At 34.5% G+C, this 14,271-nt stretch overlaps 1 protein-coding gene across 1 annotated transcript; it reads right to left on the bottom strand.

Moving 5' to 3' along the window:
- Positions 1-1,229: 1,229 nt before the first annotated feature.
- On the bottom strand, positions 1,230-5,591 carry LOC105958927 (glucan endo-1,3-beta-glucosidase 2). Its single transcript, XM_012982930.2, has 4 exons — positions 5,180-5,591; positions 2,448-3,701; positions 2,295-2,322; positions 1,230-1,656 (listed from the first exon to the last, which is right to left on the bottom strand). The coding sequence occupies exons 1-4, from the start codon at positions 5,259-5,261 to the stop codon at positions 1,509-1,511; spliced, it is 1,512 nt and encodes a 503-aa protein (XP_012838384.1). The 5' UTR covers positions 5,262-5,591; the 3' UTR covers positions 1,230-1,508.
- Positions 5,592-14,271: the final 8,680 nt, after the last annotated feature.

Raw genomic sequence — 14,271 nt, 5'->3', positions numbered from 1 at the left:
TTGTTCTAATTAAGGGTGGTTTCGTCATTTCATGTAAGTCAACACCTAATTTAAATGTAAGGGGCAGTGTGCTTTGCAAAGTAAAATATAGGGAGGTCTTCGCTAATTTTTTTAACACAAGGATCTTTTTAGTCAATTGAAATTACACAAGTGTTTCTATGCAATTAGCTCTATAAAATATATATATCTGAAATAACATTTTTTAGTGTTTATGAATGTTGCCCTATAATATCCCTGTATTTTTATTTGAACTAAACTCCCGCTCCATGATCGATTGATGTAGTCGACTAACCTTGATCGACTAGTATTATTGATTGATATAATTGAACAATAGTTAAATAATATTTACTTGACTGCATTTACAGAACTATTAATGTTAATATTTACTTGACTGATAAGTAGGGGCCATATGAACATTATTAGTTCTATAAATGCAAAAGTAGATGGGCTCATATCTAAATTGATTACCTGTTGAGAAAAAAAAAAAAAAAAAAAAATAGGACTATGCATTTACTTCAACAAATCGAGTTGGTAGGTTTAGCAATTGGATGGATCGGAATCGGGAAACATACAATTTTCATCCTTTAAGTTTGCACTGATTTCACATTTGGTTCCTCATGTTCACGAAATACACATTTGGTCCCTCGTGTTTCAAAAAATCAACATTTTTAGTTATTTCAGTCAATTTTTCGTTAAAACTAACAGAATTAAATGTGTGCCCATCACTACCGTAACTGACGGACTAATGGTGAATTGACAGAATTACTAAAAGTGTCAAATTATTGAAACATGAGGGACCAAATGTATTTTTTGTGAACATGGGGAACCAAATGTGAAATCATTACAAACTTGAGGGACGAAAACTGTAAATTTCCCGATCTGAATTTAACATTTTATGAGAAAAAAAATAAAAAATCAGATTTTTTTTGATGTCTTCACTAAATCCATTTTGTTCCAAAAAGAATAGGAAATTTTGGAAATCAAAATTCCGGAAATTGGAAAGAAATAATTTGTTTCAGAATCATAAATGCAAGATTCGGAATTTTAATTTTTGCTGCAGTCACCTATAAATTAAAACACCTTTTAATATTGATATTCATAGACCATAGTGTAATTTTAGGAAGTGTTTTGGCAAAACTAAGATCAGATCGGAAACGGAATTTAGTACGTATTCAAATTCCATTCCAAAACAAATCATAAAATTCAAAAATCAAAACTTTCGAATTCCAAATGAAAAGAATGTTATTCCAAAATCGGAAATCTTCAATTGGAATCGGCAGAATTCAAAAATTACGTTTCAATGTTCACCCACTTGCAAAAGAATCTTCTTACACATTTTGTTCTCTGTACATGCCCTAACTTCCTTCTAAAGAACCCTCTAATAAAACCTTCTTTCTTCCGAAAAGTCGGCACGAGACAAAGAAGAGAATTAAAGGACACATAAATTTTTTTTGCCAAAACTTTTTTTTAAGGTTGTCTTAATCGAGCTAGTTCCGAACTTAGCAATGTTACAAAAGAACCGCAATCCATAGTAAAATAATCGCAATATTTGCTCCGAAAAATGCATTCTTGTATAGGACGAACTTAGAAGTCGAGCTCGAGCTATTCGAATCCGTAGCTGGAATTGTGCTGTTCAGAAAGGTACCGTTCCTATCACTGCAGCACCGTAACAATATGTTAGTAAATGAATGTGTAGTAGGGGTGGAAATCGGACGAATCGGATTAGAAATTCACACTTTCGTAAAAAAATCAATTTCTTTTGGGATGTGCAAAATTTAATTTCAGAAAATTCGGAAATAGGAATAAAAAATATCGAAGATTATTGAATCGTAAAAATCGACGGAATTCGATTTTTTCCTATTTTTTGGCCACCTTTAATGTAAAATACGTAATAATATTGAATTTGTTTTTTGAAATTTTGGAAATATTTTTGAAAATTAAAATCGGATAAGGAGTCGAAATCTAATATGTATCCCAATTCCGTTCCAAAAAATTCGAAAAAAATCGGAAGTCAGAAATATGGTTACGTATCAGAAATATTCCGATCAAAATCAACGGAAATCAGAAATTCCATTCCAATTTCCACAGCTAAATCTATGTGTGTGTGTGTGTGTGTGTGTGTGTGTGTGTGTGTGTGTGTGTGTGTGCGCGTGCGCGTGTGCGTGTGCGTGTGCGTGTGCGTGTGCGTGTGCGTGTGCGTGTGCGTGTGCGTGTGCGTGTGCGTGTCGTGAACCGTGTAAATTTCCAAATATAAAGTGCTTATAAATTGAGAGAGTAGATAAATGAAAATGTACCTTCCAAGAAATAAGCACGAACCATGACCTGCAATGAAATCACAACCGAAAAATCACATTAGATATGCCCATTATTAACTCCTAAATACGCCATTCAAAATTGCAAACGACTAAACAAAATTTCAAAAAAAAAAAAAAATCAAAAATACTTACTCGGATTCGTGGTAGTAATAGTAGCAACCCCATTAAAATCGCAGCTGCCAGGTGTCTTCCCCATCTGATGATAATAAGCATCGAAAGCGTAAGTCGCATGCGCCACAACAGTGTCGGGCTCGTAACAAGCCTGCCCTTGCAACAAAGACGAACAATCCACTTTCCCGGGCCCACAAGCCCAATCCAAAGCCGCCTGCACCATTTTCTCGTCTGCCCCTTCTTTAGCAGTGCAGAAAGTCTGATTCGTGGTGTCGTTAGCCAAAACCGACCCCGATCCAGTCAGCCTCAAAATGTACGTCGGAACCCCATTCTTGTCGAACAACCCCCAATTCTTCTCCGAAAGCGGGCCCGCCTTCGCATCCTCGTTGTACAGCTCGTAAATGTAAGTACTGACAGAAATACCAGGATGTTTTGGTGTGCCCGTCTTGTTTAAAACGTGCCTGATCAAATTGCTGTTGTAAGTATTCGCGTTGTCCATATTAGCGTCGGGTTCATTCGAATCGCCCTTCGAAGGCCAACCGGATTCCGTCACTAAAACGGGTACGTTGGTGATGTTTAGATCCGCCATCGCGAAGTAGGCGGCGTCGATCAACGCGTCGAACACGTTCGTGTAGTGGAGGAGGGTGTTCGCGTCGACTGCTTCTTTATTTGCTAGTAAGGGCTTGAAGAGTGCGTAGTCTAACGGAATGACCCCGTTAGATTTCATGTAGTCGTAGTAAGGGTACACGTTCAGCATTAAGTAGGAGTTCGTGGATTGGAGGAATTTTAGCAACGGGATTAAAACGGGATTCCACGTACGGTTAAAGAAGGCTTGGGAAGGAGGGAAAGAGTCGAGGATCATGAGGGAGGGTAGAGGGGTGGAGACTTTGATCCGACGGTCGAGATTCGACGCCACGAGGGCGGATTGGATGTACTTGAGGGCGGCGACTAGGACCGGGCCCACATTGGGTAGGGAGGTGGGGACCTCAGAACCGACGCATATTGTTGTGATGTTGGTGGCGGGGTAGTGAGCGGCGACGTTTTGGGAGACCCAATTGGCGGCGGTGGAGTTCGACTGGCCGATGCCGAGGATTTGGTCATTGGGGATTGAGATAGCGACGCGGATTCCGGTGTTGGCTAGGGCGAGGAGCATGCCTCGGTCGGCGTTGTAGAGTCTGACGTGGCGGATTTGTTGGGCTTTGAGGAGGGCGACCACTTGGGTCGGGTGGGGCATGTCGGAGAGATCCGTACCTATGTTCACTCCGATGAATGCTTCTGTAAAAAAAATAGAAATAGAGTTTTGTTTTATTGCGTTTTTTAGTACTCTTTTCATTATATCGACTTGCAAGTACTTTTAAATTAGAAATATTGCATGAAGATTGATTGGAATGATTTTACTTTTATTTGTATACATACATTACAGAAATATTATTGATTAGCAGAGGATTACATTTACATTTACAGGTTTTTGAATAAGTAACATGCACAAGTTATTTGGTCCAAGAAGAGATCAAGAAAAGACCAATAATACTTTCTTGTTGCAATATTTGGACACACACACACACACATGACATGATTCAGCAGAGACAGGACAAAAATCAATGAGCTGGAAATCACATACTGTATTCATATTTGTTGTTAGAGGGTGTTTGGCTAAGCTTATAAGTTGTTTAAAAGCTTATAATTTCTTCTAAAGTGTTTGGTAATTTTTTTTAAAAGATCTTAAATTTTTTAAAAGTAAGTTGTTGGAGATCAAATAAGCTTTTTTTAACTAGTACTTTTACCCACCTTTATATTATAGATTTTATAATGAGTCAAAATAATAAATAAACTCATTATCCAAACACTTTAAAAATTAATTCAAAAAATAAGATGTTACGTAGGAGCTTATCAGCTGTTTAAAATAAGTTTCGCCAAACGGGCCCTGATTAGTCGGGTTGTTTTATCTTTTATACCTCGCCAAAGAAATCAAATGTTTGAGGAAAACTATAAGAAGAAAGAATTAAAATAAAAAGGACAATAACAATGATAATTGAATATTGGCTTCATTTGAGCACTTAAATTCAGAAATGGTCTGAAAAAATTGGACCCCTCATACACTCATACAGCCATCAATCACATTGCTAATATTCTCTTACAATAATATGCCAACACTGATAAGGACAAAGATGAAAAATAAAAATAAAAATAAAAACAAAAAAAAAAATCATCTTCATGTTCATAAAAAAAAATCAATTCTTTTTTTTTTTTTTTGCCATATTTTTTTTAATTCTTGAGACAACATTTACCAGGTAATAAAATCCTAACAAGTAAGTAAATACATGTCTGAAATCTGAATTAGTCAATGTGAATTAATGCAAAAATAAAATTAAATTAAAAACCCCTCTGGTTCTTACTTCTTGGCAAACAACATAAAAATATAGCAAATCAAGAATGTGCTTTAAAACAAGCCATACAAAAACAACCACAAACTTACAACAAAACCCACCATTACAAATAACCCAAAAACAAAAGGGGGCAGTAAGCATTTATTAATATCTTCCTTAAATTAATTAATTAAAAAAAAAAAAAAAAAAAAGCAATAGCAAATCAAGAATGTGCTTAAAATAAGCTATATGAACACAACCACAAACTTACAAGTAACAACTTACAACAAAACCCACCATTACAAATAACCCAAAAACAAAAGAGGGCAGGTAAGTAATTATCAACATCCTCCTTAAATAAATAAATTAATTAAAAAACAAAGTTACCTTCGTCATCAGCAGAAGCAGAAGAAAATGCCAAAACCAGAAAAAGAAAAAGCACCATTGCCGCCATTGTTATCTTCTTCATCAGAGTGTTCAAGAAAATGCAGTAAAGAAAACCCTTGTTTGTAATAAGAGGCTAAAGAAAGCAAATTGGTCAAGAAAGAAAAGAAGTAGTGAAAAAGGGTATTTATTTATTTATTTAAGAGGGGGGAGGGAAAAATGGTTGAGGCGTCAATCACAAAAAGTTGTTGTCAGAATTGATCCAACGGCTACAAAATCATCTTCAATTCTGTCTTGTTCTCTGTTTCTTTTTTTAATATTTTTTTATTTTTTTTGCAGGACTACCCCTAGTTTTTTTGTGCCTCGAGTGAAGAAAAGCACTTTGTTGGTAGCCGTTATGGGCTTATTTACTGCTAAGTACTGTTGTTTTGGGAGAGGGTAAGAAGACACTGCCGAATGTGCCAATGTGATGACACGATATCTGAGGTTGTCGGAGAATCCAGCTGGGTCTCAACGGTCATCTACGTTTTTTTTTGGGTTAGGGTTAATTTATTCTTTTAATTTTGGATAAATTACTGTTACCTTGAGCTAAGGTTAAATTACGAAAAAAAATCATCATTTATGTTTGGGTAATTACAATCAGCCATCAACTATGAATCTTCTTATATTTCCATCATTGAGGTGTTAAATTTAGTGGAATTTTCTAGATTATATGGAGTATTATCAAGTTTGTGCCCGTTTTATCCCATTCGAGCTCCACATTTTGAAGGAAGATGATTATAAGATGTGTTTATTGGCTTATATATATCAGATTGTGGTGCATCAGAAACTTTATTTTTTGTACAAAACGAGTACAAACTAGAGAACATTTCATGGGATCTGGAAGATTATGTTGAATTTAACACCATTAGGGTGGACGTGTAAGAAGATTATGTTGAATTTAAACAAAATAAAAACGCCAAAAAAAATTAATAGTTATGTGGTTGATAGTAATATTATTATGTTTACAGTAATTTTACCGTCAACGACAGTAATATTATTACATTGACTCGTCAGCAAATCAAACAAAATAAAAAAGGTAAAAAAAAAATAATAAATATTGATGTGGTTGACAATAATATTATTGTGGTTACAGTAATTGTAATGTCAACAACAGTAAAATTACGTAGTTGTACTGTCATCAATAGTATAATTATGGTCAACCTTCAGCGGCGGGCGAGCAAAAAATAGATAAAAATTTTAGGAAAAAAAAAAAGTCAACGCCGAAACCGGCGGCAAAAAAGAAAATAAAAAATTAAAAAGAAAAGGACAAAATTGGGTTTTTGTTGTTAAAATTGATGAAATTGAAGTTAAATTGTGGTTAGAATTAGGAATTGAATTTAAATGATTTGGGGTAATTTGTCGCATACATTAATTTTGTCTTTATTTATAATACATGCTAGATTTTTTGTTCGTGCGATGCACGGGATTGCAATAAAATTAGGGGTCTTAGGATATAGGTCCTTGGTGACAAACCTTATTTGAACTAAATGACAAGTCTAACTAAACATTTGCTTCACATCCTTTATAAAATTCATTCAAAAAATGCCCCTCCACTCACAAATTCGAAATATTCATTAAGTAAATTCCAAACTGCATTTATCATTTAATATTTTATGCTTTTAATATTTTCATATTTCCATCTAATATTTTTTTCCTTCAGAATATCGATTTGTCTTCCTTTTTTTCTTTATTCATTTTAACATTTTACACACTATTATAAAAATTTCTTTATTTTTATCCTTTTTTTTACTTAATATTGAGAGTTCCAGTAAAAAAAACGTGTTTTTTTTTTTTAATTTCAATTTACATATTTTTCAATTTTTCTATAGTATACTATGGTATATTACAATGTACTGCAGTATACTATAGTGTAGGAAGTACTATGGTATACTACGGTGTAGTATAATATACTACGGTATACTATACTTTACTACGAAACCCTAGCCACCAAGCCGTCGCAAACCCTAGCAGCGAACTCAGCCGCCGCCAACCCTAGCAACCCACGCTCGCAGCCGCCGCGAATAGTCACCTACCAACTTTGGAAAAACCTAGATCTTGCATTTGAACCCAAATCAAGCAAAAATCTATCAAAACACAAGGAAATCAAATCCAATTTATTAGTCAAAAATATACTTTCCATAACATCTCAACAATAATCACAACCCCCACCACGCCTCCACCCGCCGCTGCCACCTCCACCCGACGACGCCGCCGTCTCCACCTGATGCCGCCGCCGCCTCCACCCGACGCCGCCGTCGCCCCCACCTCCACCCGACGCCGCCGCCGGCGTCACCCCCGCCTCCACCCGACGTCGCCGCTGCCTCCTCCCGCCGCCACCGTTTTCACCATACTCTCTCGATCCACCGCCCCCTGCTCCCTCCATCACCGCCGGCGGTTGTCTTCGTGTAACTACTGAAGAACAAGAGAAATATAGAGAGACGAGAGCAAAGAACGAGAGAGAAAGGGATATAGAGAAAAAACGTGTGAGAGAAAGATGGAGAGAGAGAACGTGTGAGAGAGAGAAAACGAAAAGAAGAAAAATAAATCTAAACTGACGTGAATGTCTAGATTTATACAGTACTACCCCTAGTTTTTGTTTTTGTGCCTCGAGTGAAGAAAAGCACTTTGTTGGTAGCCGTTATGGGCTTATTTACTGCTAAGTACTGTTTTCTTCAGCTGTTTGGATTAATGTGTGTGTGTGTGTGTGTGTGTTTTGGGAGAGGGCCGAATGTGCCAAAGAGACGACACGATATCTGAGGTTGTCGGAGAATACAGCTGGGTCTCAACGGTCATCTACATTTTTTTTTTTGGGCTTAGGGTTAATTTTTTTTCATTCTTTTAATTTTGGGTGAATTACGGCCACCGTGAGGTAATTAGTTACGAAAAACTTCTTTATATTTTGGTGATTACAATCACCCCTCATCTATGAATTTTCTTATATGTACACCATTGCAGTGTTAAATTTAGTGGAATCTTCTAGATTATACGGAATATTCCTAGTTTTGTACCCATTTTGTCCCATTCGAGCTCCACATTTTGAAGCAATATGATCATAAGATATATTTTTTGGCTTGTATATATAAGATTGTGGTGCATCAGAAACTTTATTTTTTGCATAAAACGAGTACAAACTAGAGAACATTTCATGGAATCTGGAAGATTATGTTGAATTTAACACCATTAGGGTGGGCGTGTAAGAAGATTATTATGTTGAATTTAAACGAAATAAAAACGCCAAAAAAGATTAATATTTATGTGGTTGACAGTAATATTATTGTGTTTACAGTAATTTTACCGTCAACGACAGTAATATTATTAAATTGACTGGTCAGCAAATTAAACAAAATAAAAAAGGCAAAAAATAATAATATTGATGTGGTTGACAATAATATTATTGTGTTTACAGTAATCGTACTGTCAATAAAAGTACAATTACGGTCAATTTTCAGCTGCAGGCGAAAAGAAAAATAGATAAAAATTTTAGGAAAAAAAAAAAGCCAATGCCAGAAACCGGCGGCAAAAAAGAAAATTAAAAACATTAAAAAAGAAAATGACAAAATTGGAGTTTTGTGGTCAAAATTGATGGTTCGAATTAGGAATTGAATTTCAAGGTTTTGGGGTAATTTTGTCATATACATTAATTTTGTCTTTATTTATAATACATACTAGATTTTTAGCCCGTGCGATGCACAGGATTACAGTAAAATTAATACAAAAGTAAAGTTCAATTTAAACAACAAAATTGAAGTATCAATTCATTTTTATGTTTTGTTATATGTATTGATGCTAATCCCCCATCCATAAGCCATATTTATTCATTTAACTTTATATTTTTTTATGTCATATGGTTGCATATTTATATTATCTCAGTTAAGGTAGAACTTTGACGAATCTTCTTCTTTATCACTCATAACAGCCCCCAACAAATTTACTATAAATCAATGATGCCATTAAATCACAAAAGTTTATCAGGATCAACCTTATTTTTATTAATAAAATAAAAATCAAATGTTTTTCTAAACAATTAAATAATTTTCCAATAAAATTAATATTAATTGAAATGACAATTTTACTGGAAAAACATACGTAGATTTGGAGCAAAAAAGTCTGGATACTTAATGGATTTATTTAACATGATTATATTAATTAAAATAAAACAATAAAATAAATGACAATAATAATTTATAACTATCAAATGAGCAGAAAAAAATTCCTAGGGTTTAACAGGAGCAACCTTACTTTTATTAATAAGATTATAGGAATGTGCTTATTGCGAAAGAGATATAGCCCCTGAATCGAGAATTAATAAAGATGATTGGTAAGAGACTTATCCATAAAAACCCATTTTTCTTTTATTCTTTTAATTGTATTTCAAGGGATATTCTAAGCAATATTTGTCATTTGGGTGTGCATTTCAAACTGACAATATGAACAGAAATTCGACAAAAGAATTGAAAAATAGTCGAGGCAAGAATTTTTCTCCTTAAGATAAATTGGTCCGGCAAACAAGTACTCTTGTTAATGGCAACTGCAACAAGATACAATGACTATTTTAATTCGTCAAAAGTATCACAACAATTTTAGGATACAACAAACGAAAAGGTATTAGAACTTTTCACAAAGACATGAATAAGGATTTCGAATGCATAAATATGCAATGAAATAAATGCTTTAGATTTGTGAGTGAATTTTGTTGGAAAATGAGACTCTATTTATAGTTTGCAGGGATTGTGCTCAGTGGCGAGTTCAGAAATTTGTTATAGGGTGGGCTTAAATTTTCAGAGGTTCAGGGGCAGCGCCTCTGAATTTTTTTTAAGACTTTTTTGTGACATAAACTGAAAATGTATTTTTTTTTTTTTCTTTTTTCCGCATTAACTTATATTTAGGATGGGTAATTAAGAAAAAACGGGTGAGTTAAATAAGTATATATATATAATATATGAGAAATATTATAAATCGAGGGTGGGCTGTCCACCCTTTGCCCAATGGTGGACTCAACCATGCAACCGTCATTTTTACGACACGCTAGTTGACATGAAAATGAGCATACACATATGCCTACGGGGTAGTGATTTCATCCCGGACACATGTCACATCCTGATTAGGTAGTAAGTAAATAGTTCGAATTAAAACATCCCAAGTCCAAACCAAGCCTTCCCCAAGATCAAGGTAACTGGCACACACCAATGGTGCGTATGTGGGTTTCGCAATAAATGCACACTTGACATGGATTTCATCACACTTCGTTCCACCTGGGGTGATACCCTAATTAACCATCTTGCACTATTTAAAGTGAATTATTTATAAACTTGGTCTTATAACATGGCCTACAACCCACCTGAGGGCTCCTTCAACCCTACAGAGGACTTGAACCCTTGACCTAATCCTACCATCCCCACCCCAATGGCACTTAGGCAATGCCTTCACAGTCTCTAGCTCATTTGAAGTAGTTCACATTGTGCATTAATGTCTCATTCATCACATATTGAATTTAAATAATTAAATATACTATGTTTATCTACACGCAACATAGATTACGGTTTCATAATTTATTTTTCAATTATAACATGAAAATCTATTTCAATATTTTAATAAAAAATGAGATTAATAGCTCAAATGTTCAAACAATATCTATTTTGAAAAATGATTTCAGATCACTTTGTATCAAACATATTTAGAATTTGAGTCAATTTTAATTTGTTACATTTACCAAAAACAATTACCAAAATCAGCTACATTCAAAGTGAATAAAATTATGTGTTGTATTTTTTAAATAAAATTATAACCAATATAAAATTTAATCAAATACAAGTAAATAATCAGTTTTAGTCAAATTGTGATACCGACAAGGTAACATACAATGTTCACAAATTGTTATATAATTCACAAAATACATAACATTTGTTCATTAACAATCCTCGAGTCCAGCAAGGTAACATACAAGGGTTCCAAATTGTTATACATTAGCTTCTAGCTAATGATATCACGATACATAACCACTATATTTCATTATTATTCAAGTAGCTACTTGGACAGGTAATCCACTGATCCGTTCAAACATGCACCTACATCTTAGAATTGATAGAAAAAAGTTGAGAGATAAGTCGTAGAAGACTTAGTGAGTATAAAAAAATAATAAGATGAGAAGTGTAAAAGTGAATTATAACATGACCTCAAAGAAGTTGGATAATCGGATCATTAAAGAATGTTGGAAAAAAAAAAGTATTTAGCAATAATACTTGAATTAATAAATTCAAGAATAAAACCTAGTCTTTAGGCCTTTAATTTCATATTTTCCCAATAATAAAAGGGTCATTTTTTTCCTACAAAACTTTATTTTACTCGAGATGAGTGTTGGTTAAAACTCAATTATATCTTCTATTGTTATGAACCACCAGGTTGTGGTGGTTCATGTGTTGAACCTCCTCGGAAGGAGGCGGCACCTCCATTTTGGGGCGACCACAACTTTCATTATGCGCAGGAAATTTTATTCATTAGGTTTTGGGAAGTGGACTTAGACATTTCAGACACCTCATTACTCCTAATAAACTCCTAAGAATTGGATAACTAATGATTTTTCAATCTAAGTACCCAATTACTCACAGGCATATTTTATCCAAAAAATCTTATTGTTGATTTGATTACTAATTACTACAAAATGAGAATGAATAATAATCATTAAATAAAAGAAAAAATTCAGGATTCCATCTTCCTTCTACACTTCAATTAAATCTCTTCTTAATCACAACATGTTTTCGTATGTGTTGTGACCTAATATACACATTGAAACCGCATATGTCTACTGCAATTCAATGTTCGTAATATGAACAATAATTACTAATAACTGTGTACATTATTCAGTCATTGTTGGATCGCTTAGTTGGATTTCCGAGGGTTTCGAAGGACGATGATACAACGGTGCCTCTACCTCGTTTTAGTAACGATAATAACTTCGTCGATCATTCTAGTGGTGATATCAAATGCCATCAACAATGCTATAGCACTCATAGTAGGAAACAAGTCGGCTACAAGTGCATGGCCCCATATGTCGTGGCAGTGACAAAAGGCGTCTTCTACCCAAGCATTTTATTTGCTATAGCAGTCAATGAGTATTATAAAAACTCTGATAAAAAATTTCGCTGAAAAAAACCAGCATGGATGATGAGTCCTCGCTGGAGGAAACCGGGTTGGTTGAACTTGACTAGTGAAGCTTTTCTTCGATGTGGTGATTCTATCTCTGTGTGCATACATCGGATTGTGCTTGCACGGTAAAGTGGCGCTGGCTATATCATATTGTTAGTGCTTCCACCTACTACCGCTAGCCAACCTTATTGGAATGACGGAGAATATATGACTATTTGATGGTGTTCTAATCTATTTCACTAGCTAGGTGTCACGATGGTCGAACTGGAAAAGCCCATCATCATTAGAATCATCATTGTCCTGGTAATTTGCTTTGTCTATCAAGCGGCAAAACACCTCAACGAGTTCTGCAGACAATAAGCTTTTGTAAATCACTAAATAATAAGCTCTTGTTTGGCTATCCAAGATGTACACGTATGTGTCTATCATGCACACACACATTAATATCACACACATCCGACAATATTAAACCATGGGTTCATATGCTTTAATATAATATCTAAGATCTTCAGTTTGACACTTTTTCTTCTCTCTCAAGATGTATTTTTACACCTTTAATTCCCAATTTTTGTTTTCTTAAATTTATGTTCGTATCGATTGTTGGTCGAAAACCTACACGCAAGTGCACGTATCGTACAAGTAATATAGTGGACTAAAAGTCCGGATATCGAACCCACAGGGAATATTTAATTACTAATCCTAGACGCTAAATTCTACCAATTATTATCAAGTCCACCCTACACAGTCGAATTTTAGAGAGAATTAACTAAATTAAATTCAAAGGCAAATTAAAACGACAAAGCAAGAAAGCAAATTAAACACGAAGATTTATCAGAGTAAACGAGCCTAGGATTTTATTCTTCCCCCTATGTGATTATTATTCCCCCAATTCCTTCAATTATGCAAGTAATTAACCCGGATTATTAACCTGAGATGCTAAAATAATCATAACCCGCTTCCGCGTGTATTACGATTCTAATACTCTAGATTCAATTACTATATTCCTATGTAATTAATTCTAGAACACAGCATTAAGCACAAATCTCAATAATGGCTACCTAAGAGATTAACTATATTCCTATGTTAATACCACAAAGGCTCTTCTACCACAGTTCTAATTATTAACCCGATCTTCCGATTCATGCGATTAACAATAACATAAAAGCACATAAGTTGATCAAGTTCATGCACTTAATAAAACAAGTAGAAGAAATAATCCGGAATTAAAACTTGCATAAAATCATAGAATTGGGTTCATAAATCCCACATAGGGTTCCAAATAAAATCCTATAAATAAGAAAATTAGCTACTCATGATCAAAGGAAAAACGCAAATAAAATAAGTCATAAACGATAAATCTATGCTTAGAGTCTTCGAATTCTTCGTCTTCGTTATTGCTTTGTTGCTCTTGAAATTGCGTAAAAAAATAGGGATTCTCAATTGTGTGCTTGGATTGGTCTTATATAGGGTGAAGAACTTGGGGAAGAAGGCAGTTTCCTTGTGCAATTAAAATTCCTTCACTGCGCTATTTCGCCCATCCGGACGGCCGTGTGAGATTTATGCCTAAAATCCGCACGGCCGTGCGGTCCTTGATTCTCCAGAATTCTGCTTGTTTCACTTTTTGCCCATATTTTCTCCAAAATTGCAGTTTTGACCCCATACTTTTCCAATTCTCCAATTTGTACCTAAAATACAATAAATCAACTTTTTAAGCACCAATTATCATTAAAACACACCAAAAGCTCAAATAAAAAGATACGATAAAGTGTAAAAATATACACTTAACACACCCCCAAACTTGAACTTTTGCTTGTCCTCAAGCAAAATCTACCGATAAGCAAATAACACAACTATTACATCTCATCACATAGATCAATGATCAACTTCACGTTTCAGAACTTGAAATTATA

This window comes from Erythranthe guttata, chromosome 11, assembly GCF_056151865.1.
Source record: "Erythranthe guttata isolate IM_541 chromosome 11, IM_541, whole genome shotgun sequence".
Classification (NCBI taxonomy): Eukaryota; Viridiplantae; Streptophyta; class Magnoliopsida; order Lamiales; family Phrymaceae; genus Erythranthe; species Erythranthe guttata.
Note: the sequence above shows the minus strand (reverse complement) of the source record. Positions and strands in the feature narration are given on the sequence as shown.

Coding starts and splice junctions, on each gene's coding strand:
- LOC105958927 (XM_012982930.2), bottom strand. CDS start 5,261: ATGAAGAAGATAACAATGGCGGCAATGGTGCTTTTTCTTTTTCTGGTT. Junction 3,702..5,179: donor TGCTTCTGCTGATGACGAAG/GTAACTTTGTTT, acceptor TTTTTTTTACAG/AAGCATTCATCGGAGTGAAC. Junction 2,323..2,447: donor TATTACTACCACGAATCCGA/GTAAGTATTTTT, acceptor ATTTCATTGCAG/GTCATGGTTCGTGCTTATTT.